Here is a 25859-nt window from a genome sequence, read left to right as displayed (position 1 = left end):
TCACCGTGTATGTATGTTATGTCATTTAATTTTCCCAGTAGTGTTCAGGTGCTTCACATACATTGTCATTTATTCTTCCCAGTAACAACAAGGCAATTGTTTAAGAGGTTCTTTAAAACTCATAAAGCTGCTAAGTGGAAAAATGGAAATTCAAATTCACGTCCTCTCACTGTTACATACATCACAGGGCTTTTGTGGAGTGTTGGCTCTGAAAGGCAAGATAAGATTCACTTTTGTAAATTAATGAGAAGTTTGTTTTAATTTTTAGAAGAAAGTTGCTCTGGGGGATTTGGTCAGCCAGCTTTAAGGTAGAGGTAGAAGATAAGAGTGTGTCTGCTACTCTCCCCTGCTTCTCCTAGCCAATTTAGTATTCTCCTATCTCAGAACCTGACCTGCAGCTCTTCCCTTGAGATATTGGTCTATAAGTTAGCACTGAGTTCACCTGGTGTTGGATCCAACAGCCATCAGCATAGGGCTTTAGTATCTATTGGAAATCATCCTTATGATTTACTAAATAAAGAAGGGTCCAAGTGGGAGTATGCAACACAGAATTAAGAGCATGAATTCTGAAGTTGTTTCAAATTCTAGCTCCATCATTCACTGCAAAATGACCTCTCTTCTTTATGTGAAGGCAGAACACAGATGGTAGTTTACAGCATTGGCATGTGTCCTCTGAGTAAGGCTTGACTCCCATTTCCTGAATGTAGAATGGAAACATTTATTAGGTGCCTACTGTGTGCCACATATATGGTGGCAGCTGGTAGGATGTAAAGGACATAGCCCCTCCCCAAACATAGTGCCTAGTGCAGTGGGGAATGTTAAAAAGTAAGCTAGAAGAGCATGTTAAATACCAAGCTGGGAAAATAAATAGATTCCTGTGTTGCAGGAGAGGAAGGAGGGTGTGGTCAGTGGGGAGAATTATCAAGTTTTCTGGGGGAGATGTAGTTGAATCACTGCCAGAATGTAGAAGGCACATATTCTAGGTGGAGGGGATACCATGTATAAAGATGAAGAAATACGAGAAGATATTCTGACTTGGGGGCCTCCAGATAAGTGGGCGTGATGGAGCTGGGGTGCTTGGACATAAGCTAAAGAGTATGAAGAGGCTACCATATTAGAAGGGGCTTGATGTATCTTAAAAAAAGTTGATTTTTTTTTTCTGGAAGGTGGGGGTAGAACTAGGTCTGACCCTATTTCAATTTTAGAGAGATTGCCCTGGCCAGGGTATGGAAGATGAATGGGAGGCTGGTGAGACCAGAGAGATCCTGAGGACATAGCTTCAGTAATCCTAGTGGTAAACCATGCTGGCTGGCTTATTCTAGGGGAGATGGAAAAGAGGGATATAAGAGGTAAGAAAGGAAGCAGCCAAAAGAAGCTTTTATGGTGAATGAGAAGAGATAAGTTCTGAGATGAATGTGTAAAATCAGTTTAATTTTAGAAAGTGCTTCATGTTCTTCAGTAAAATGGAGTGTGATAAAGTATCAATCTCATGGGATTACTAAGTGAGTTGATACATGTATTCAGAATTTAGAATGATATTTTGCATAGTATAAGGACTGTTAGCACCAACAATAATAGGATTATTGTTAATCAGAGGTACCTGAAGGATCTAAGTGGGGAGGGGCAGATAGGAGTTAAATATAGGATCAAGTCAGGAGAGAGTGTTGGCTTGGACATATGGATTTTGGATGCACCAATGTGTAGGTGGTGGTTGAGACAGCAGATGAGATCATGTGGGGAGACGATGTGGTGAGAAAAGAGAACAGGACCAAGTCTGGGTCCTGGTGAAGACTAGCACTTAAAGGCTCAGAACAGGACCCAGAGAAATAGCCAGAGAACCAGAAGAAAAACCAGGAAAGACCTCTGTTGGGGAAACCAAAGAAAGATGGAGTGAGTGGTCAGTATCAGATGCTAGAGAGAGAACTCTCCAGCAAAGGACTTGTGGTATGGGTGATCTTGAGAACAACCTCATTAATGGGTCCAAAGGCAGATCAGGCTGAATTGAAAAGTCAGCTGTGAAGAGTTTTAATTGCTTCATAGTAAAAATAAGAATTAAATGTTTATCTGGAAAATCTGCTAAGACAGACAGTGTTTCTCTTCCATTGCTAATAACACATGGAAATTGTATGGACAAGCTCTGATCTGGATTAAATTTTAATTTATTTTTTTTTTCCCTAGGGTTCTGCTTCAAAACCTACCACCACCTCAGGGAGGAACATATCCAAACCTGACTCTTGCAGTTTGAGAAAAACACCCACTCCAAAAGTCAAAGTGGGGCCTGCTGTTTCCTGTTTAAGGCGGAACAGTGACAGTCGGAGCCTCAGTTCTGATCGAACCTTATCTCCTCAGAGGATCAGGCGTGTGTCCACCTCTGGTAAGAATAAAGTAGTTGAGCTCTGCTTATAGCAGTTTATGAATTATTTGAATGTTGAATTAAACTTGGCAGAAAGCAGAATGACAGTTTTGGTCACAGCAATAACACCTCTGTCATGAATACATTTAGCTTTTTTATATATTTATATATTTTTAGTTGTTGATGAACCTTTATTTTATTTATTTATATGTGGTGCTGAGAATTGAACTCAGTGCCTCACATGTGTGAGGCAAGCACTCTACCACTGAGCCACAACCCCAGCCCACATTTAGCCTTTTGAGGTTCAGCATTATGCTTAGGAAAAAATCACAAAACAAGACAATTCAGCCCTTATCTTTGAGCATTACAAAATCTAGTTGGAGATAGATTTATGTACATAAACTACAAGCTGTTGAGAAGGATGCATATCTACATGCACTTGGGTGACTGTTGGAACTATGAGTCATTTCATTAACTTTTTAAAAATAAATGGTTAATATTTAACAGTATTTCTATGTTATAGATTCATCGAGTGTCCTCACCATATAAGAAAGAATACATCTTTCAGTAAAATTCAAGTAGAAAATTACTCTATGTAAATTTATAGGGAGATGAGGGCAACTAAACAGTTGAGTTTTTTTCTGGTGTGAACTTTCATCTATGCTGGCTTGTACTTTTGAAGGTGTAGTTTTAAAGCTGTGTTGGATGGATGAAATTTGAGAACTTCAAGAATAGCTATTAAGTGTCTTACTAAATTTGGCAGATGTTCAGATTTCTTTGTGTTACAAACCAGAACAGGAAATGGAAAAGTCAAGCCCTGTTTCACAGAGGCTAAGACAGAAAGCCTGCCAGCCGTTCTAGTCGACGGATCACGGTCTGCAGGGAACACCCCTTATTTCTGCAGGTACAACGTTGAGCAAATTAAAGGCATGTCAGATAGATTTAGAAGTAAGTTCCCTTGGAAAAAAATAGTGACTACTATTGAATGGTCTTAAAAGGAAACATGCCTCTCAAATCATGTACCCACACATGTGAGAACATTTACAGAAACTAATAAAACCAGCCAAATCCCAGAGGATCTCTTCACTACAATTGAGAATTTTTAGGTTTCATTTTCCAATCCTCTCATGAAGCTGCTAGTGTGAGAAGGCTATAAGGCACAGAAGTGTTTTAAGGGATGTTTATTTAGATTCACAGATTATGTGAAGATCATGCGGTTGGGGAAGCAGACCCATGGAGATTCACCTAGCCCATTTTCATTTCCATCCATAGAAGAGCTGATCAGGAAAGGGGAATCCATCAGCTTGAAGTGTTCATCATTTGAGAGGAAAACAAAGTGAAGCCAAAGGATATGGGAGAAGCTGTGATCCTTGTTTTTAGGGTATTGCCAGAGTTGGGAGTCAAGGTGTGAGAGAGATCAAAGCTCTGGTTCTCACTGTTGCTGCCTGACAAGGCACACAGTGTTTGCCAGGGTGTGGGGAGTTCCCTTCCTATTTAGAAGAACCTGTGGCTTGGAGGCAAGTGGAGTTATGGCCTGTGGTGAGGAGCCTTGTGTTCTAATATCACTCTGACCCATGAGCTGCCATAGACAGTAAGTCATTCACCCTCCCTGACCATCAGCTTTCACATCTGTCGAGTGTAAAGCTTGGGACTCTGGGATCCTGTCAGCTTTAGTAGTCCTATCTTTCTAGGTGCAGTTTGGAGCTCATCTAATTTTCCGAGTCATGGCTGCTACTAGTATGATTCTCTGAACCACATGATGCTCGAATCCCAGAAAACTTTAGTGCACACACTTTTAAGAAATCGGGGGCTGGGGATGTTGCTTAAGCGGTAGCGCACTCACCTGGCACACACGCAGGGCGCTGGGTTCGATCCTCAACACCACATAAAAATAAAAATAAAGATATTGTGTCCCCCTAAGACTAAAAAAATGAATATTAAAAAAAAAATCAGGCCAGTACCCAGGGTATATTTTAAAAGATAGAATTCTTTTAGGTAGGTGACCATTCCCATTAAACCCTGAAATATTTTTTGAATCCTTTCAGTGTGTGCTACATAATGTCCTATCTTAGGGAAAAGTGATCTGTATTGTTTTAGGAAGGGACAGGGAAAATGACTGAAGCTTTTGTTATCCTGTGTCAATGAGCTTGATAATTAAGTTATGCATTCAAATTTTTAAAATTTAAATGCGATCGGGCACAGAGGTATATGCCTGTAATCCCAGCTATTGAGGAGGCCAAGGCATGAAGATTCCAAGTTTGAGCCCAGGGTTGGCAACTGTCTCATGATAAAAAGGGCTGGGGGTATAGCTCAGTGGTAAAACTTCCCTGGGTTCAATCCCTAGTACCAAGAAAACAAAAATTTTTTAGTCTGAGTTAAATTATAATTTACCTAGTGGTTTTCCCATATATAAAGAAAGAAAATTTTATGTAACTAGAAATGTTATGGATTTGAATTAGAGTTTTATGTTTGAGAGGTTAGAAGATTTATAGACCAAGTAGTCTTATCACCACAAATTTGTATGTGGAAGCCATGAATTTTAATGGGACTAAGGAAGTGATGAAGATTTAAAGGAAGTCATAAAGATGAGACCCTGAGCCAAAAGGATTGGTGCCCTTATAAGAAGAGGAAAAACACCAGGGCTCCCTCTCTACCCTGTGAGACTTGGTGAAAAGGTGTCCAGCTTCAAGGCAGGAGGAGGGTCCCAACTAGAACCAAATCAGCTGATACCATGAGCTGATAAGACTTCTTAACCTCCAGAACCATGAGGAAATAAATTTCTGTCATTTAAAGTACAATAGTTTATGATATTTGTTATGGCTGCCTGAGCAGACTAAGTCAAGGACTAACTTGATTATGCTGTTATGTTTTTAAAAAATTGATGGCAACTTATTTGTTTGGATTGTTCACAACAAATTGAAAGGTGTTTTTGTGTTGGGGAAAGGAACTGTAATCATCAGAGTTAAAAGAAGAATCAAGGAACAAAAACAATGCGCCTTCAGATCACTGAGAGCCTGTTGCTATTTTCTTATACAATGCAGTGTTTGTGTATTCGAAAATTGAAACCAAACGAATATCCACTGTACTCGTACAAAGTCACTTTGCTGAAAAGGTGAGCAGCAGGAATGTTCCAGCCTGTATAGGGTTTTTAGTAAATCCTTTCAGAGAACTAAGTGGAAAACCAGACCTAGAGTTAAAATAGCCATTTTCTTGAAGATTTAGAATGAATGTGAGAAATAATCATAATTAAACTGAATGGATCTCTTCTGTTTTATTTGTCAAAATGGGAAAATTTATATAAGACTAGGTTAGCTTATAAGAAACCAAATCCAAAGTACTTTGGCTTCTTGGGAGTATGTATTTTTTAACACACTTAGTTAAATAAGTAAGATGAAATAATGATAAAACTTATGTCTATAATGCCAGCAATAGCAGCTCACGCTGTTGAATGTATACCAAGTTCCAGGTTCTGTTTTAATCATTTCATCTATGAATCCGTGTAACACTCAGAATAATTTTCTGAGGCCTCCTCCCATGTTATAGATTAGGAAACCACCATGGAGGGTTTTTCTGATGTTATGTAGCTGGGAAGTGGCTGAGGTGGGATTCAGACAAAGTGGTAAACTCTGGAGTCCAAGCTCTCAGCCCTCATATTGTTAAAGAACTGTGAGTAGGATCGTGAGTTTTTAAATAAATAAAGAAAATTCTTGAGCTCAACGGAATGGTTTAGAAACTGTGGTACACTTCAGACCCTTGGCTAAATTTCCATGATATAAATTATTCTCTATGGTTATCAAAAGTGAGTGCTGCTGAGTAAGTAACCTAGATAGATACGTCAGGATCGCAGTTTCAGGTAGCACTGGTTCTGAGCAGGTTTCCATCCTAAGAGTGTGTGTTTCCCACTTAATCATGCATTTGCCTTTTCAGTGACTACCAGACAGTCTGTCCCTAGAATCTGTGCTCTCAGCCCTTGTTTGCTGTGCATGTGGCAGCCCTGACACACTTACTTCTTCATCATTGCATCTGAATGGATTATTCATTAAAGGGCATTATGTTAACTGTCCAGTGAATGCTTGCTTGTACCAGGAACTATTCTTAGTGTTGGCAATGAAGAAGTGCACAAGAGAGACAAGTTCTTGCCCCTGGGTAGCTTAAGTTCTAGTAAGGGAAGTCGGAAAATAAACTAAATAAAATGTTTAGTATATAAGATGATGAAGTGCAAGAAGATAAGCTAAAGCAAGGACCCTGTAGGCACTTGAGAAAGAAGTATCTTCCCTGTTCTTTCTCATAACATCACTAAATTCTTGATCTTTTCTAGATATTGCACATACTTCTCGCTTAGTAATGATTCTGAAGGACATTGGTCTGTGGAATAACTCATAGAATATGCTTAATATGTCACTATGAAGTCCCTTATTTGTCCATTCATGAAACGTTTGGAGGGCCTGCATGTTGGGAGTCTACTAGACTCAGGATATAAATATGATTAAACCAATATACTCTCCTAGGAATCTCACTAATTGGAGGGTGGGGTGGAAAGGGGTGTCCAAGCAAATCATACAATGTAGGCTCTTCATGCTTCAGATCTTGGAAGAACTGCTCTGACCTTTGTGACATATCAAGCTGTGTGGTAATTATTTTCTTACATGTCTGTCTCCTGCTAACCTGTGAGATCCATAGCATAGGGTCCAGGTTTAGTTATTTTTATATTCTTGTGTTTAGCACACTGTACCTGTTACCCAGCAGATATTTAGGAACACCACTGGACTTGATTTGAATGGAGACTTGTAGGGAGCACTGTGTGCCCTTAGTAAAGGGAACAACACCAGCTCAGACTAAGGAAAGGCTGGAGAAGAGTGTGGACATTCAAAGGAGCCTTGGAATGTGCCTGTGGTGGTTTGCCTGCAGATAAAATAGCCGGCATTGTCAAAGATTCAGATGTTGAGTTGTGAAAGTATATATTGTGTTTGGGGACCAGTGAGGCTAGGGTCAGCATGCCTGGAGCAAGGCATGTGTTGGGGTCAGTGAGAGATGGCCCTAAGGAGGTTGAGGCAAGTCCGTTCTAGTAGTCTAGACACAGAATTCTAAGATTCCTGCCAGCATTTCGGAATAGAAAGTGGAGCACGTACTACAGATATTTTCAAGGAAGACTGTCCAGTAAGATCTGAATGGTCCCAAGTGTCACCAGCATTCTTTTTCTGATGGCTGTGTAGATAGTGAGATCATAAAGTGATATACAGTAGAGCAGCAGGAGAAGATTCTCTAGAGAATGAGGGGTTTGGCTTGAGGGATGTTAACCCTGAAGGTATTGAAGACTGGAGAGCACCTCAAAAGGGGTGTGTACGTGTTTGAGGTTTAAGACAGTAAAAAATGTGGCAAGGTTGAGAAAGCCTGTGGGAAAACAGCTAATCTTGAGCAAGAGGGATGAGCATGACAGCCCGCCAACAGAATAGTCAGAATGCATCCATTGCCCGGGCAAATATGTCTTTGAAATAAAGAGGGGAATGCAGAAGCGTGTAGAAGGAGATATACTAGGAGATGAAATAGGTTTAAGAGTGAACATTCAAAGTAGCAGCAGATAATGGGCTGGGTAGCTTCTTGCATATATTCAAGCTCACTTTTTTGAGGATTGATGATTTCTTCCAAACAAGTTTGTGGATTTTATTGACTGGTTCACTTTTGTAAACTTAGGAAAGGAAGTTGATGCTCACTCTTGAGGTCTCAGTGATTTCACTGCTTAGAGGAGCTCTGCCCACAAATCTTGGCTCCTAATGAGTCAGAATGCTTGCCAAATGCCTTCTACCATTTTTCTTTTTTGGCACTGGGGATTGAACCCAGGACCTTGTGAATGCTAAACACATTCTCTTCCACTGAGCTACACCCCAGCCCCATCCTCTGTTCTTATCAGTTCTTGGTATCATTGCCAAAAAATAAAGTCACTGGTGAACATGTGAAGACCCTGTCCATCTTTGCATGGTAGCTAGGGAAAGGATGCAGCACTTCCAAGTCCTGGGTTTATCATACTCTGAAGTTTAGACATTCCCTTAGCTGTGGGCAAATTCCCAGCCCCGTAACTAAGGAAGTTATTTTTGTTAATCCACACCCAAAGCATTAGACTTCTTGTGAAGTCCAGGCACAGACAGGTCCTCAGGTCCTGACCTTCAGTGCTGTGCTTCTGTGTGATTCAAGTGCCTGTGAAAACCTTGCTTTGTGGAATGTTCTTGTTTCTCTGTCAAATTACCACTCTCTTGGGACTGGCTGTGTTTTTGTTGTGACTCACCTGTGCTGCTGTGGTTTCCTATTGTGAGTTTACCCTGGAATTTAAGTCAGTGTGATGGGTACACAGAGTACAGTTTCTTATATCCTGCTAGTAAAGTATTATCTTGGCTATGGTAAGAACGTGGGATACTGAAATAACATTTCACAATATAGAAATGGAGCGAGTTACTAAAATTCTGTGCTCTGGAAAGTAATTCATTCACTTCACAGATTGAGAGTGAATACTATGCAAGTCCTATGCCAGACACTGGAGGATTGTGGAGAGAGTGAGACATGGTTCCCGCCCTCAGGGCATTGACAAAGGGGGAGGGTGGTGAGTCCTTCTCATCACATTTGTCCTTATGATATGAGACGACAAAACACAGAAACAATGGGATCTCAGAAGAGGCTGAGGTTACGAATACCAGCTTGATGGAATTCTTTCTATATAATAAATGTAATTTTATAAGAGATGTATACCCTTACATTGGTAACAGCCAGTCTTGGTTTAGTGTTGATGCTTTCTGACATTTAAGACCTCAGAAATAAACATCAGAAACACACATATGGATTGAGGTTTTGTTGTGTGTGTGTGTGTGTGTTTAAGTAGAAATTGGCTGGTGTACCAGGAAGCAGAAATAGAGGATTCAGAGTATAACATGAAGATGTGTAGAAATACTGAAGAGAGCGGATGGTCAGTTAGGACACAGTGGAATAGTATTCTGGCGATCAACCAAGAAAAGAGTTTAGGTCTTTTAAGTTCATGAAAGGAATGTGGGGGCATTGTTCCAAGCAAGGCAAACCTTATTCTACCCCTTGTCATCTTGAATTAGTCAATTCGGACAATTTATTTATTGATTGATTTTGGTACTAGGCATTGAACTTATTTGTCAAGTGTCCACTGCCAGCTTCCCAGCAGGTTATTTTAAGTGAAAAATCAGAAGGAAAAAAGAAACAAAAATGACCCTTAACCTTACTACCACCAAATAGCTTTCAGCATCAGAATTTATAACTATTCAGTGCTTTTTCTTTTTGCACATGTTTACACATATTTAATGGGGACAATTTATACTGTTTTACAAATCTCATTTCTAGCTGGGCACAGTGACATGCACTTGTGGTCCCAGCTATGCCAGAGGATCACTTGAGCCCAGGAGTCTGAGACAAGCCTTAGTAACACAGGCCTCGTCTCCAAAAAGAAAAAAATAAAATAAAATCCTATGCCTAATAGCCAATAGGTACCTAGTTAGTTCACAGAATTTTCTTTTTTATTTAGAAGGTATGGTTCCTGTTTTCTTAGATTCTTACATTTTTCTTAGTAACATGGTTTTAAATGACTATAATACTCTATCATGAGGTGATATTGTCTTAGTCTGTATTTCTGTAACAGAATGCTACCAACTGGGTAATTTATAAACAATAGAAATTTATTTGACTCACAAATTTATTTGTCTGGAGATTGGGAAGTCCAAGATCCTGGCACTGGCCTCATTTCATGGTAGAAGGCAGAAAAGCAAGAGGGCATGAAAGAATAAGTAGACAGATGGGGTCCAACTCACTTTTGTAAAAGCCTACTCTCCCATAACTAACCCAAGATATCATTAGTGTATTCCTAAGGTCAGGGCCCTCATGACCTCTCATTAGGCCCCACCTCCCTACCCTGTTGCATTGGAGTTTAAGTTTTCAACACAATTACTTTGAGGGACTCACTCAAGCTGTAACTCATTCAACTGTATCTACACAGTAGGTACAGTTTATTTCTTCAGATGTTTTGACCATTAAGGTAGTTTATTTTTTAGTATACTTAACAACTCCACATAGAAGAACTCTGAAAGTACATAAACTGATTAGATAAATTCCTGGATACATTCATCTAGATGGACCCTGGGTGGGGGAATTTTATTCAAGGCTTTGAGATTCATTGCCAAGTTCCTGCCAGAAGCAGCATACATGTCAATGCTCCTACTCTGAGCATATGAGTTTTTCCAAAACTCTTGCCAGTATTTTGACATTTCTAACACTCTTTCCAAGTATTCATGTTTAGAAGGTGCAAAATGATATCTCATTTTCATTGATGGTGCTTGGCATTCAGGTGAATACGAGATAAAAATGTTCCCTCCTTGAAATTACATCTTGGTAATTTCAAGGAGTCAGAGCTTTGTGACTATCTAGATGAAGACTATTCCAGTTAGAGCACACAGCAAGAGGAAAGATCCTGAAGTGGAGCTTGACTAATGTGTCCTAGGAATAGAAAGAATGAAGTAAGGAAAAGGGAAATGGGAAATGAGGTTGGAGAGGTAGTGAGAGCAAGATCACACAGAGGCTTGAAAATCATCATAAGGGCTTTGGCTTTAAACCTGACTTAGATTTTGAGAGGATCCCCTCTGATAGTTGAGAATAGATTGAATGGAAGTGAGTTTGGGAGCAATGAGGAGAGGCTTAATCACAACAGAAGATACTGGTTTCTTGGATCAGGATTGTGCCAAAGGTAAAGCCAACAGGACTTGGTTGGTTGAGGGGTAAAAGCAGAGAGGAGAGGAGTGAAGGATGACCATAAACATTTGGTGTGAGCAGTGGAAAGATGGTGCTGACATTAACTGAGATGGCAAAGAATGATGCAGACATGGATATCGAGGGGGTGGACATCAGGAATTCAATGACCGAGATAGGTGAATAGTAGATACATAAAAGACGGTTCATAGAAGTCTGGTGTAGGAATATCATTTGGGATTCAATACAAATGAACACAGTGGCAAGAGGCTCTTTAAGAGATGATAGATAAAGCTACCAAACTGGAGAAGATCACCAAGACAGTAAGTGTAGATGGAGCAGGTCAGAGGTACCTCTTGGGTACTCCAAAGCTTAAAGGGGTGGAAAGAGCAGCAGGAATCACAAAGGAGACCGAGAAAGAATGGCTAGGAATATAGGAGGGTAGTCAGTCAAGTGTAGCATCCTCAAAGCCAAGTAAATAAGCCTTTCAAGGAGAAAGAAGGGATCAGCTGTGTTAAGGGTCACAGACAGAACATGGTAGTTGAGCATGGTTTGCAGCAGATGCTGGACAACCCACCCAATGGGTTTAAGCCTGAAGGTCATGTCTAACAGGAAGTCTAGAGGCAGGCAGATCCAGCTGCAGTGATTGAGTAATGTCATCTTTCTACTTTCTGGGCTTCCACTCCTCCTGCCTCAACCCCCATTAGCTAATCTCAGTAACTTTTCAGTTAAAATATGGTCGCTGAGAATTCCATGTGTAACAGCCTCTTGCCACTGTGGTCAAAGGCTGGAAGCCAACCCTGGTATCCCAGAGTAGGAGTTTTCTCCTGACATGCCTCTCTACGTTTATCAGGGAGGAAAAATCCTGGTCAGCAGCTCACCTCCCAGTACTCTTATTCTTACCTCTTATCTGCACAGACTGGATCACATGGTCCCTCCAAACATCAAGAAAGGTCAGGAATCAATTATTTGACTTTTAAAACTTTCTATAGGATGTGAGCCATGGAGATGGGGATTGGGAAGCCAGGAAAGGTGTAAGACAAATTGAGGCTGTGTTTAAAAAAAAAAAATTCCTTTTACTGACTTTTATTTTGGGAGCATATGATTCTTGTTGATCTGGTCTTTGTTCTTTGTTTTACCATATGCCTTTTAATTTTGTATGTGGTGATTTTAAAAATTTAAATTTTTATGTTGTCAAATATATCATTTCCCTAAATTTTTCCTGTTTTTATGCATAACAAGACCTTCCTACACAGAGAAGATTGGCCTATATTTAATTATTTTTTATATTTATCTTAAACCTTTTACTTTTTTATCTAATTTTGTTTTGATGGCTGGTGAGATCTAGGAGCTAATATTTGTATGATATTATGTACCAGGCACTGTTCTTTTTTTTTTTTTAATTATAAACTTCTTTAACTCTCACAAGGACGTATGAGGTAAGTACAATTATAATCACCCCATTCTTACAGAGAGGAAATAGAAACTCAGAGAAAGTAGGTAACATGCACATAGCTAGTGCCTGTTGCAGTTGGGTTTGAACCCAGGCCATCTGGTCTAGATTGTCCAAATTTTAACCACTACCTCACACTGCTTCTCAAAACTTTATTTTTATTATTTTTTCTTTTTTTTTTTTGAGAGAGAGAGAGAGAGAGAGAGAATTTTTTTTTTAATATTTATTTTTTAGTTTTTCGGCGGACACAACATCTTTGTATGTGGTGCTGAGGATCGAACCCGGGCCGCACGCATGCCGGCGAGTGCGCTACCGCTTGAGCCACATCCCCAGCCCCTCAAAACTTTAATATATATATTTTTAAAATTTATGGTATTGGGGATTGGACCTAGGACACTCTACCACTGAGCTACATCTCCAGTCTCCCCCGGCCCTTTTTGTTTTTGAGACAGGGTATCTCTAAGTTTCTGAGGCTGGCCTTGAACTTGTCATCCTCCTGCCTCAACCTCTTGAATAGCTAGGATCATAAGCATGTACCACTGTGTCCAGTTCAAATTTTAATTCTTTGAAATTAAAATATCTTAATACCACAAATAAATTCATTTTGTGATTTTAAATTATCTCCTTTGTTCTATCCTGACTTATATTGCCAGTGTTTATTAATAACTAGATTATTAATCTGTCAATGCAGTTTTAGGCTCACAATTGACTATTTTATGCTTAAATAATATGCCTTATCAACTAGTTGCACAAATTCCTTTTTATATATTTTGAAGATTACAGTAAAATTTACACCATGTAGAATTGCCATTTTAGCCTTTTTAAAAATATGCTGTTTTTTGTGGAGTAAAGGACACTTATATTGTTGTGCTCTGCCCATCTTCAGAACTTTTTGTTCTGCCTCAGCTGGAATTCTGTATCCATTAAACCATAACTCCCAAGTTTCTCCTTCTCCCAACCCCTGGCATCCAACATTCTGCTTTCTGTCTCTGTGATATGGAAAGTGGGGGGGGTCTTACAATATTTGTCCTTTTGTAACTATCATAGGTAACCTAGCATTGTGTCTTCAACGATAATGCAGGTGTAGCAAGCGTCAAAATTTCCCTCTTGTTAAAGGCTGAATAATAATCCATTGTATTTATGTACCACGTTTTGTTCATTCCTCTCTTTGTGAACTCTGAATTGGTTCCACTTTTGGCTATTGTCAGTAATGCAGCTTTGGGATTGGGCATTCAGATACCAGTTCAAATCCCTGCTTTCATTCTGGTTGTACGTCTAGATGCGGAGTTGCTGGATCATGTGGAAACACCATGTTTAATTCTTTGGAGAACTGCCACACTATTTTCCATAGCAGCTACACCCTATCGTATTCCTATAAACAATGTACAATGGTTTTACTTTCTCCGCATTCTTGCCAATACTTGTTGTTTTTTATAGTAGTTGTCCTAATGGATGTGAGGTTGTATCATTGTGGTTTGATTTGCATTTCCCTAATGACTAGTGATGATGAGTATCTTTGAATGTGCCCGTTGGCCATTTGTATATTTTCTTTGGAGAAATGTTTGTTCAAGTCCTTTGCCCATGTTTAAATTGAATTGTTTGGTTTGTTGTTCTTGAGTTGTGGATTTCTTATTTTTCTGTTATGGAATTTTTGGCTATTTTTATCTTAATTACAGACTAAAGTTTTTTAAAAACTTAATTGCTCTTTTAAAAGTACTTTATTGGAATAGCATTCAATTAAAATATTAGTGCATGTTTAACATATACTTATTTAAACTTCTTATTTTCCTATTTTTTTATACTTTTCACATGGGATTACCACTTTTTAGTGAACTTCTTCACAGAAAGTTGTGTATGTGCAACTGTTCATCATTGCTAAAGGACCATTCTTGTGTCTTCCTGGTAGATGAAAAACCTGTTGGTATTGTGTAGCATCTATTTTCTAGGCCACATATCTTGTTTATTTAAGCAATGTTTACACACTAAAACACTTTCATTGAAGCTAAGTTTGTAGACATGTCCATTATTGTTAGTGAAAGTATGAGTTGGAAATGAACCTGTAGCCACTGATTTGAGTATTGTAATTCATTTTCCCCAAAATTGTTAATTTTTTATTGCTTTGGGTAGACTTTAATTTTATTATACTTCTGAGCTGCTGTACACAATTACTACAAAGGTCACTTTCTCTATGTGATTACATTTAAAGTTATAATTATTAACAGATTCTTAAATTTTGTATTTTAACTGTTTAGAATTTTCTCTTCCTGACACTTGTAGTAAGTGACTCTGCCGTGTGCATTTCTTATTAATTTTTGTATGTTACAAACTGATCTCAGTAATTTCCATTGTCTAGTTAAAATTTCCACCACTCTACCCCTGGCAGGTGCCCCAGACTTTTCTTACTTGTTTCCTTGATTTCCAAGTCTTCAATCTGTTCTGCATTCCACCACCGCATGATCAGGTCCTGGTGGGAGTGCTGAAGAGGCTACATAGCTCCTGTCCCCAAATTCTCACCACACTCACCCCCAGCAAGTAAGGTCTAACATTCTCAGCATCATGGCCTCTACTGTCATCGCTCTCTCAACTGGAAACTACCCACCTCTCCAGCCTCATTTTCTTTTTCTGTGCACCTACCAAGGAGTGCAAGCTACACAACAGCATAACTAATAAAAAGACATAAGGATTTTGCTAACAGTTTATAATTTTCCCTGCAAACATATGGTAGTGATTTCTGTGGTAAGATGTCAATTGTTTCTATCACCACACATTTAAACTTTATGATTAGTTACAGTTACTTTACTAGGTAAGCAGGTATATACGTGTGTAACACACACTTTCACATAAATCCATTGTCTATATATTAAGATGAACTATGTCTTCTAATGTAGGTAATATAGGAGTTAATATTTTTATATTTAGATAATTGAATCTCCAAAACCCATTATTTTTTTTTATCCACTGTAAAGAACAGCCAAGTCAGTTTTCCAATGCTCAATGCAGTTTTTCAGTGCTTTAACATAATTATTGTATACAGAGCTCTCAATCAGGTTTTCTAAGATGGCTCTCCTAGTAAGTTGGGTGCTAGAGGAAAACATGTATGCTTCAAATCCAATAGACTCTGTTATAACATATGGCAAAGCACAATTTTTTTTTTCTTTTTCCCCAGGCAACAGATGGTTATAATTCATAGAATCAAAACAAATCTGTTGTCTGGATGTAAGTCTATGCCAAATGTGTAAGCTTAAAATAAATGACTATGGTCAATAATATATCCATAGGTAGATCTTAAATCTTTTTACCTTACATCAGGATATGTTACATGATGTGGTCTGAACCCATAAAGGTCTTTTTTTTTTTTTTCAGAACTTTAAGAGAAGTTTCATATTGATTTCACTTGTTGGAGATTTTGGTGCTCAGATTAATATAGTCCCTCAATTAGCTTAGTGTTGCCTTGTCTTTCTTTCAATATTGCTGATGATGTGTATGCTTTATTGCTTCATTATATGAGATCCACTTATATAACTACTCTAGGTCAACTTTACTATTAAACATTAGTACTTTGGTGAATGGTTAAGGCCTTTGGTGTATGCCTATTCTGTTTACCATTCTACTGTAAGAGCTTTCTCCTATTAAAAGGGAAAGCTCAGTAACCTGGATCAAAAAAATGAATCCAACAATATGCTGCCTTCAGGAGACTCATATGATAGGAAAAGACATACACAGGCTGAAGGTGAAAGGTTGGGAAAAATCTTACCACTCACATGGCCCTCGGAAGCAAGCAGGAGTGGCCATACTCATATCGAATAAAATCAACTTCAAATCTAAGTTAATCAAAAGGGATAAAGAAGGACACTATATACTCTTAAAAGGAACCATCCACCAAGAAGACATAAAAATTATCAATTTGTATGCACCAAACAATGGTGTGGCAACGTTCATAAAACAAACTCTCCTCAAGTTCAAGAGTCAAATAGACCACAACACAATAATTATGGGTGACTTCAACACACCACTCTCGCCATTAGACAGATCCTCCAGACAAAAGCTGAATAAAGAAACTAGAGAACTCAATAACAAAATCAATAACCTAGACTTAACCGACATATATAGAATATATCAACCATCATCAAGTGGATACACGTTCTTCTCAGCAGCACATGGATCTTACTCAAAGATAGATCATATATTATGCCATAGGGCAACTCTTAGTAAATATAAAGGTGTGGAGATAATACCATGCACCATATCTGATCATAATGGAATGAAACTGAAAATCAATGATAAAAGAAGGAAGGAAAAATCCTGCATCACATGGAAAATAAACACTATGTTACTGAATGATCAGTGGGTTACAGAAGACATAAAGGAGGAAATCAAAAAATTCTTAGAGATATACGACAATACAGACAACATACCGGAATCTATGGGACACAATGAAAGCAGTTTTAAGAGGAAAATTCATTTCCTGGAATTCATTCCTCAAAAAAAGAAAAAACCAACAAATAAACGAACTCACACTACATCTCAAAACCCTAGAAAGGAAGAGCAAAACAACAGCAAATATAACAGAAGACAAGAAATAATTAAAATCAGAGCGGAAATCAATGAAATTGAAACAAAAAAAAAACCATTGAAAAAATTGATAAAACTAAAAGTTGGTTCTTTGAAAAAATAAATAAGATCGACAAACCCTTAGCCATGCTAATGAAGAGGAGAGAAAACTCAAATTACTAACATATGGGATGAAAAAGGCAATATCACAACAGACACTACAGAAATACAGAAGATAATTAGTATTTTGAAACCCTATATTCTAATAAAATAGAAGACAGTGAAGATATCGATAAATTTCTTAAGTCGTATGATCTGCCCAGATTGAGTCAGGAAGATACACACACTTTAAACAGACCAATAACAAAGGAAGAAATTGAAGAAGCCATCAAAAGACTACCAACCAAGAAAAGCCCAGGACCGGATGGGTATACAGTGGAGTTTTACAAAATCTTCGAAGAATTAATACCAATACTTTTCAAGCTATTTCAAGAAATAGAAAAAGAAGGAGCTCTTCCAAACTCATTCTATGAGGCCAACATCACCCTGATCCCGAAACCAGACAAAGACACTGCAAAGAAAGAAAACTACGGACCAATATCTCTAATGAACATAGATGCAAAAATTCTCAATAAAATCCTGGTGAATCGAATACAAAAGCATATCAAAAAAATTGTGCACCATGATCAAGTAGGATTCATCCCTGGGATGCAAGGCTGGTTCAATATACGGAAATCAATAAATGTTATTCACCACATCTATAGACTTAAAGATAAGAACCATATGATTGTCTCGATAGATGCAGAAAAAGCATTCGACAAAGTACAGCATCCCTTTATGTTCAAAACACTAGAAAAACTAGGGATAACAGGAACTTACCTCAACATTGTAAAAGCTATATATGCTAAGCCTCAGGCTAGCATCATTCTAAATGGAGAAAAACTGAAGGCATTCCCTCTAAAATCTGGAACAAGACAGGGATGCCCTCTCTCACCACTTCCTATTCAATTTAGTCCTTGAAATACTAGCCAGAACAATTAGACAGACAAAAGAAATTAAAGGCATAAAAATAGGAAAAGAAGAACTTAAAATATCACTATTTTCGGACGACATGATCCTATACCTAGAAGACCCAAAAGGGTCTACAAAGAAACTACTAGAACTAATAAATGAATTCAGCAAAGTGGCAGGATATAAAATCAACATGCATAAATCAAAGGCATTCCTGTATATCAGCAACAAAACTTCTGAAATGGAAATGAGGAAAACCACCCCATTCACAATATCCTCAAAAAAAAAAAAAACTTGGGAATTAACCTAACAAAAGAGGTGAAAGATTTATATAATGAAAACTACAGAACCCTAAAGAGAGAGAGAGAAGAAGATCTTAGAAGGTGGAAAAATGTACTCTGTTCATGGATAGGCAGAACCAACATCATCAAAATGGCGATATTACCCAAAGTTCTCTAAAGGTTCAACGCAATGCCAATCAAAATCCCAACGGCATTTCTTGTAGAAATAGATAAAGCTATCATGAAATTCATATGGAAAAACAAAAGACCCAGAATAGCAAAAGCAATTCTAAGCAGGAAGTGTGAATCTGGAGGTATAGCGATACCAGAGTTCAAACTATATTACAGAGCAATAGTAACAAAAACAGCATGGTACTGGTACCAAAACAGGCAGGTGGACCAATGGTACAGAATAGAGGACACAGAGACCAATCCACAAAATTACAACTTTCTTATATTTGATAAAGAGGCTAAAAGCATGCAATGGAGGAAGGATAGCATCTTCAACAAATGGTGCTGGGAAAACTGGAAATCCATATGCAACAAAATGAAGCTAAACCCCTTTCTCTCGCCATGCACAAAAGTTAACTCAAAATGGATCAAAGAGCTTGATATCAAATCAGAGACTCTGCGCCTAATAGAAGAAAAAGTTGGCTCCGATCTACATATTGTGGGTTCGGGCTCCAAATTCCTTAATAGGATGCCCATAGCCCAAGAGTTAAATACAAGAATAAACAAATGGGACTTACTTAAACTAAAAAGTTTTTTTCTCAGCAAGAGAAACAATAAGAGAGGTAAATAGGGAACCGATATCCTGGGAACAAATATTTACTCCCCACACTTCAGATAGAGCCCTAATATCCAGAATATACAAAGAACTCAAAAAATTAAACAATAAGATAACAAATAACCCAATCAACAAATGGGCCAAGGACCTGAACAGACACTTCTCAGAGGAGGACATACAATCAATCAATAATTACATGAAAAAATGCTCACCATCTCTAGCAGTAAGAGAAATGCAAATCAAAACCACCCTAAGATACCATCTCACTCCAATAAGAATGGCAGCCATTATGAAGTCAAACAACAATAAGTGCTGGCGAGGATGTGGGGAAAAGGGTACACTTGCACATTGCTGGTGGGACTGCAAATTGGTGCGGCCAATATGGAAAGCAGTATGGTGATTCCTGGGAAAGCTGGGAATGGAACCACCATTTGACCCAGCTATCGCCCTTCTCGGACTATTCCCTGAGGACCTTAAAAGTGCTTATTATAGGGATACTGCCACATCAATGATCATAGCAGCACAATTCAAAATAGCCATACTCTGGAATCAACCCAGATGCCCTTCAATAGATGAATGGATAAAAAAAATGTGGCATTTATACACAATGGAGTATTATGCAGCACTAAAAAATGACAAAATCATGGAATTTGCAGGGAAATGGATGACATTAGAACAGATTATGCTAAGTGAAGCTAGCCAATCCTTAAAAAACAAATGCCAAATGTCATCTTTGATATAAGGAGAGCAACTAAGAACAGAGCAGGGAGGAAGAGCATGAGGAAAAGACTAACATTATACAGAGACGAGTGGTGGGAGGGAAAGGGAGAGAGAAGGGAAACTGTATGGAAATGGAAGGAGACCCTCATTGTTACACATAATTACATATAAGAGATGGTGAGGGGAAAGGGGAAAAAAAGGGAGAGAATTGAACAACAGCTGATGGGGTAGAGAGGGAAGATGGGAGGGAAGGGGAGGGGGGATAGTAGGGGATATGAAAGGTAGCAGAATACAACAGTCACTAATATGGCATTTTGGAAAAATGTGGATGTGTAACCGATGTGATTCTGCAACTTGTATTTGGGATAAAAATGGGAGTTCATAACCCACTTGAATCAAATGTATGAAAGATGATATGTCAAATTTTGAATTTGCCCACAAGCCTTGTTCTTCTTCCTTTAAATGTGATGCTGCTTTTCTGTGGCACAGCAGACGGAACATTGGGCTGGTGGTTAGGGATTCTGACTCACTAACACTAGTTAGACATGTGATCCAAGTAGCCCCTTTAACCACCTAGTTCTCTTATCTGGGATTGTAATAATAATATACCACTAGGATTATTCTCAGCATCAAAAGAACTAGCTAGGAGAGCTGTGTGGTAGTGTGCCCCTGTAGTCCCAGGCCTTGGGAGGCTCAGGCAGAATAACTTGAACCTAGGAGTGAAGGACAGCGTGGGCAACATCGTGAGACCCCATCTTAATAAAACAAAACAAACAAAACCCCCACTAAACTTAAAAAGAGCTAATCTTTTGGTGAAAGGCATTACTTACTACCCTTATTGCTTATTATAATGATGGAATAAAGATGGCTTTTTTTTCTTTTTCCAGAAGACTTTGCAGGGACTACAAGTTGCCATTAGGTAGAGGGGAGGGACAGGGAGACTTGGAATGGCATTTGGGCTCTGGGGTGAGTGCGCTTTTGGTGTAGGCTATGTGTAGAATCAGTAAAGGTCCAGGTCTCTAGTAATTCTGAGGCATGCTGAGCCTACTCATGCTGAGCCTGTAAACTTACAATGCTTTCAGAAGCAGTTCTGTGAAGCATACCTTTCTGAAGAATAAGTGACTTCAAAACCTGTTGAGCCTTGAATACATTGGAGCTCTGGCCCCGGAAATTTTAATCTGTTACTTGCCCAGCCCTGCTCACTATTTCTGATGATGATTCATTAGAACGTTTCTGCTGAAGGTATAATAGTTTGGTAAATTTTTGTTCCCCAAATCAATTTTTCCTTTCCTCTAAAAGCTAGTAAAACTGATGGCAAATATAAATGAAAGATCAGATGGGTATTGGAATATCTGATATTTGCTAACCATTTTAAAGGACTGAAGAGGCTTGTTCAGAGGGGTACAGTGCGTCATGCTTTCATGTGGATGATGAGGGAACACGTTATCCACATTCATTATTTACTCTTGGCATTGAAAGAAAAGTCAATTCAGCAAACACGTGTTCTCACTCCATACTCCACACCAGTGCTAGGTCTAAGAACGTCGAATCAGACGTTCTTCCTGTAAGAAAGTAGTCTAGGAGACCTGTGGAATTAGTTGGTGGCAGAAGCAGGCGTGTGGTGTGAGCGCAAGGCAAGGGGTGGACCTCACAGGGAAGGGTGCCCTGGCAGGAGAGGCTCCACATCCTTGGGATTGTCAGCAGCACTTCTGAAATTTAATGTGTGTGTTCATTATCTGGGGGACCTTGTTAAAATGCAGGTTATAGGTCAGTAGACCTAGAGTGGAGCTGTAAGTGTGTCCTAGCAAGGATTTACGAGAGAATTATCACAGGGCAGAAATGGGAGCTGGGTGAGGGAGCCCAATTCAGTCACACAGAGGGCATAAGAGGAGAACAGAGTAGAATGACCTGGAAAAAGACAAATAAGGGTGGGGTGTGTGTGTGTGTGTGAGTGTGTGTGTGTGTATATGTATGTATGTAGAGGGCAGGGAACAAGGGAACAGCACTTGGTAGCAACCAATCCTAGGACTCCCTTTTATGCATTTAAAATTAAATATTTCCATGTGATTTCCTTTTTTTTCTCCCTTTCCCTCCCACCTCATGTCTCTGTTTAATGTTAAACTTTTCTTCCTGCTCTTCCTCCCTGTTCTGTTCTTAGTTGCTCTCATTATATCAAAGAAGACATTTGGTATTTGTTTTTTAGGGATTGGCTAGCTTCACTAAGCATAATCTGCTCTAGTGCCATCCATTTCCCTGCAAATTCCGTGATTTTGTCATTTTTTAGTGCTGCGTAATACTCCATGGTGTATAAATGCCACATTTTTTTTATCCATTCATCTATTGAAGGGCATCTGGGTTGATTCCACAGTCTAGCAATTGTGAATTGTGCTGCTATGAACATGGATGTGGCAGTATCCCTGTAGTGTGCTCTTTTAAGGTTTTCAGGAAATAGTCCGAGAAGGGCAATAGCTGGGTCAAATGGTGGTTCCATTCCCAGCTTTCCCAGGAATCTCCATACTGCTTTCCAAATTGGCCGCACCCGTTTGCAGTCCCACCAGCAGTGTACAAGAGTACCCTTTTCCCCACATCCTCGCCAGCACTCGTTGTTGTTTGACTTCGTCATGGCTGCCAATCTTACTGGGGTGAGGTGGTATCTTAGGGTGGTTTTGATTTGCATTTCTCTTACTGCTAGAGATGGTGAGCATTTTTTCATGTACTTGTTGATTGATTGTATGTCCTCCTCTGTGAAGTGTTTGTTCATGTCCTTGGCCCATTTGTTGATTGGGTTGTTTGTTTTCTTATTGTCTAATTTTTTGAGTTCTTTATATACTCTGGATATTAGGGCTCTATCTGAAGTGTGAGGAGTAAAAATGTGTTCCCATGATGTGGGCTCCCTATTTACCTCTCTTATTGTTTCTCTTGCTGAGAAAAAACTTTTCAGTTTAAGAAAGTCCCATTTGTTGATTCTTGTTATTAACTCTTGTGCTATGGGTGTCCTGTTAAGGAATTTTGAGCCCGTCCCCACAATCTGGAGGGAGACCCTCATTGTTATACAAAATTACATATAAGAGGTTGTGAGGGGAATGGGATAACAAACATGGAGGGAAATGAATTACAGTAGATGGGGTAGAGAGAGAAGATGTGAGGGAAGGGGAGAGGGGATAGTAGGGGATAGGAAAGGTAGCAGAATACAACAGTCACTAATATGGCAGTATGTAAAAATGTGATGTGTAACCGATGTGATTCTGCAATCTGTATTTGGGGTAAAAATGGGAGTTCATAACCCACTTGATTCTAATGTATGAAATATGATTTGTCAAGAGCTTTGTAATGTTGTGAACATCCAATAAATAAAAAAAATAAAAAAAATAAAATTGAAAAAAAAAATAAAATTAAATATTAATTAAGAGAATTAAAAATGTCAGCATATTGTAGATAGTGGGAAATCCCAAACTTGAGCTTGGGTCATGACCTTAATTTTCATGTTCAGGAGATAAAGGTGATAGAGTTGGAAGTGATGGAAGGATAGAAATGGTGTGCTCAACCAAGTGTAGTAACACATGGTGTATCTGTATCCTGATGTCAGAACACTGGGTTGATTGGAGCAGAGCAAACACTGATATACAAGAACACTATGGGGTGAGGCTGGTGATGGGGAGGCTTCCTGTTGGAGGCTTCAGATGCCTGACCTAAGGAGCTGGCGGTTTTTTTTTTTCTCCATTAAGATGTGATTTTTATTACTGAAATCCCTAAGATAAGGGAATGAGCATGATTTTACTCACTTGTGGTGCCATTGGTAAAACATGACAATATTTTCTTCAAAGGTCTTTTTCTACCCTTGGTGTCCTTCGATTATGTGATACTAGTAGTATAGAGTGACTGATGGTATGGGGATCTGAGGAAAAAACACCATTGCAATGTTTTGGGCTTGTGAAAAAGGAAAAGTGGAGCTAGAATTTAGCATATACAGATGGGAGTTGAAACACTCAAAAAGGAATTTAAAACCTGAGTGTCACTGGGATTCAGGTGGGTGGTGCTGCAGGTGAGAATTTGGGATTCATCTGTTTAAGGCATTGAGTAAAGTAAATAAAAGAGACTCTTTAAGAAAATGAGTTTGAAGAGAGTTGGGATCAAAGACTTGAGCTTGGGCTATGCTCATGCCTTTAGTAGTAGGTCTGAGCGTAAGCATGGTGTGCCTTCAAAGGTGTCTGAGGATAGGAAACGTGCATATTTCACAAGTAAGTGGAAACTTGCCACAAGGAAGAGTTTAGAAAGTGTGGTGTGGTATGTTTGGCAAGCTGGTGAGTAAAGATGAAGAGGTGGATCTTAAAAATACTAATAATGTAGCACCACCTGGTGTTAGGCATTAGGCATTTTCCAAATGAATTTTTTCTCAGATCAAGTTGGTGTTTCTGTTTTGGATGCTTTAAAATTTTTCACTTCTATAGTTTATTTGGCAGCCTAACATGTGCATGGAGTCATTTATTTTTGTATTAATGTACGGAAGGGGTTCATATCAATTTGTTTCTGCTTTGATTTCAACTTTGCTGAAAGCTTTCTCACAGGATTCTCTGATCTGTTTTCTACCTCAGAGAGGACGTGCACGTCAGTTACTTCAGGGTGCAGGGTTACAGCCACACTTCTCATAGCCTGATTGCCTCCTCATTTATGCTCTTCTGTCTCTGAAGCCTTGGAAATAAAAAGTCTGTGTGAAGCTTTCATCCTTCATCTGAAGTTACTTGATCTGAATATTCATTTTGTATTCTGACTCTGCTGACAGTGAAGAAGTTTGAGTTTACAAAACTGAATGTGCCAGCTTTCAAAATGAAATGTGCGTTTTTCTTTTTTTTGAATCCCAAGGAAAACCTACATGCTTGAAATCTGCACAGCCATCTTGGGTGAACTTGCCTAGGCCACTTCCCAAATCCAAGGCATCTGTGAAAAGTTCTGTGCTCCGGAGGACAGGAAGCAGCCGGTCCATTGCCAGCACCCACAGTGATCTGAGCACCTACAGCACTAATTGTAAGTTGCTCTCTTGTCAAAATTTGGGGGTGGTTGGAACAGTATTTATATATTTTTTTAAAAAACAATGCTCTATAAACAAGTAGGAGAATTTTTGATTCTGTATTTAGGAGAAAATCTGCATAATGCTTCTTTGGAATTGTTCAGAAAGTTTGGCAGGGAGTATGAATTCTTTATTAAACATTCTATGTTGATGAATGTGCTTTGAAGCACTGAAATGATGATGTGTTGAGGCACCTGTTGTGTTTTTTCATGAAGGAGTCTGAAAAGCATCATTTCAGTCAGTGGTATTCTGGGGTTTAACGAAAGAATAACAATGTAGAGGCTCTTGGAACCCAACTGGAACTCAGAGAGATTGTAAAAGACTTTCTTGTAGATGTATTTTCTATAACTTTTAATTTAGATGCTAGAATCATGCAGTGTAACTAATATGCTGTAACTTCAAGCCTAATTCTAAATAATTGAAATGGAGCATATTTTTAAAGTTCTTCTGTTTTCTGTATAAAAAGTTAATTAGTAAAGCAAATTAATTAAGCTTTCCTTTTCATTTGAAAAATGTAATGGATTCAGCACTTATTTTTTTCATTTCCTCCTTAAATTAACTCACAAAATAATTTGTGAATTAATTCAGACCCTCTTGGAGTGCCTACTGTGCCCAGACCCCATCATGATAGGTAATAGTGAGGAATACAGGATATCGATGGAACGGTCCTTACTGTAACACGTAGTTGAGGAGACCCATACATGTATACTGTGTCACAATACATTCTACTGTCATGTATAACTAAAATGAACAAATACTTTTTAAAAAGTAATTGAGGAGAAAGAAGACGTTTATGTTGGTGACCAAAATATCAGATAAAACAAGATACAAACATGTGGGGAGGAGTGGAGGATTCTCTCCCTTTTAAGACCAAATCAGTTTCTTCTTTT

At 38.7% G+C, this 25859-nt stretch overlaps 1 protein-coding gene across 1 annotated transcript in view; it reads left to right on the top strand.

The window, feature by feature from the left end:
• MTUS1 (microtubule associated scaffold protein 1) overlaps positions 1 to 25859 on the top strand; it is a 147469-nt gene that overhangs the window by 53521 nt on the left and 68089 nt on the right. Inside the window, 2 exon segments of the mRNA XM_081269205.1 lie at positions 2179 to 2374; positions 24765 to 24926. Of these exon segments, the coding sequence (XP_081125331.1) occupies positions 2179 to 2374; positions 24765 to 24926 (358 nt within the window).

Source organism: Spermophilus citellus (genome assembly GCF_964194105.1).
Source record: "Spermophilus citellus genome assembly, chromosome: 16".
Lineage (NCBI taxonomy): Eukaryota > Metazoa > Chordata > Mammalia > Rodentia > Sciuridae > Spermophilus > Spermophilus citellus.
Note: the sequence above shows the minus strand (reverse complement) of the source record. Positions and strands in the feature narration are given on the sequence as shown.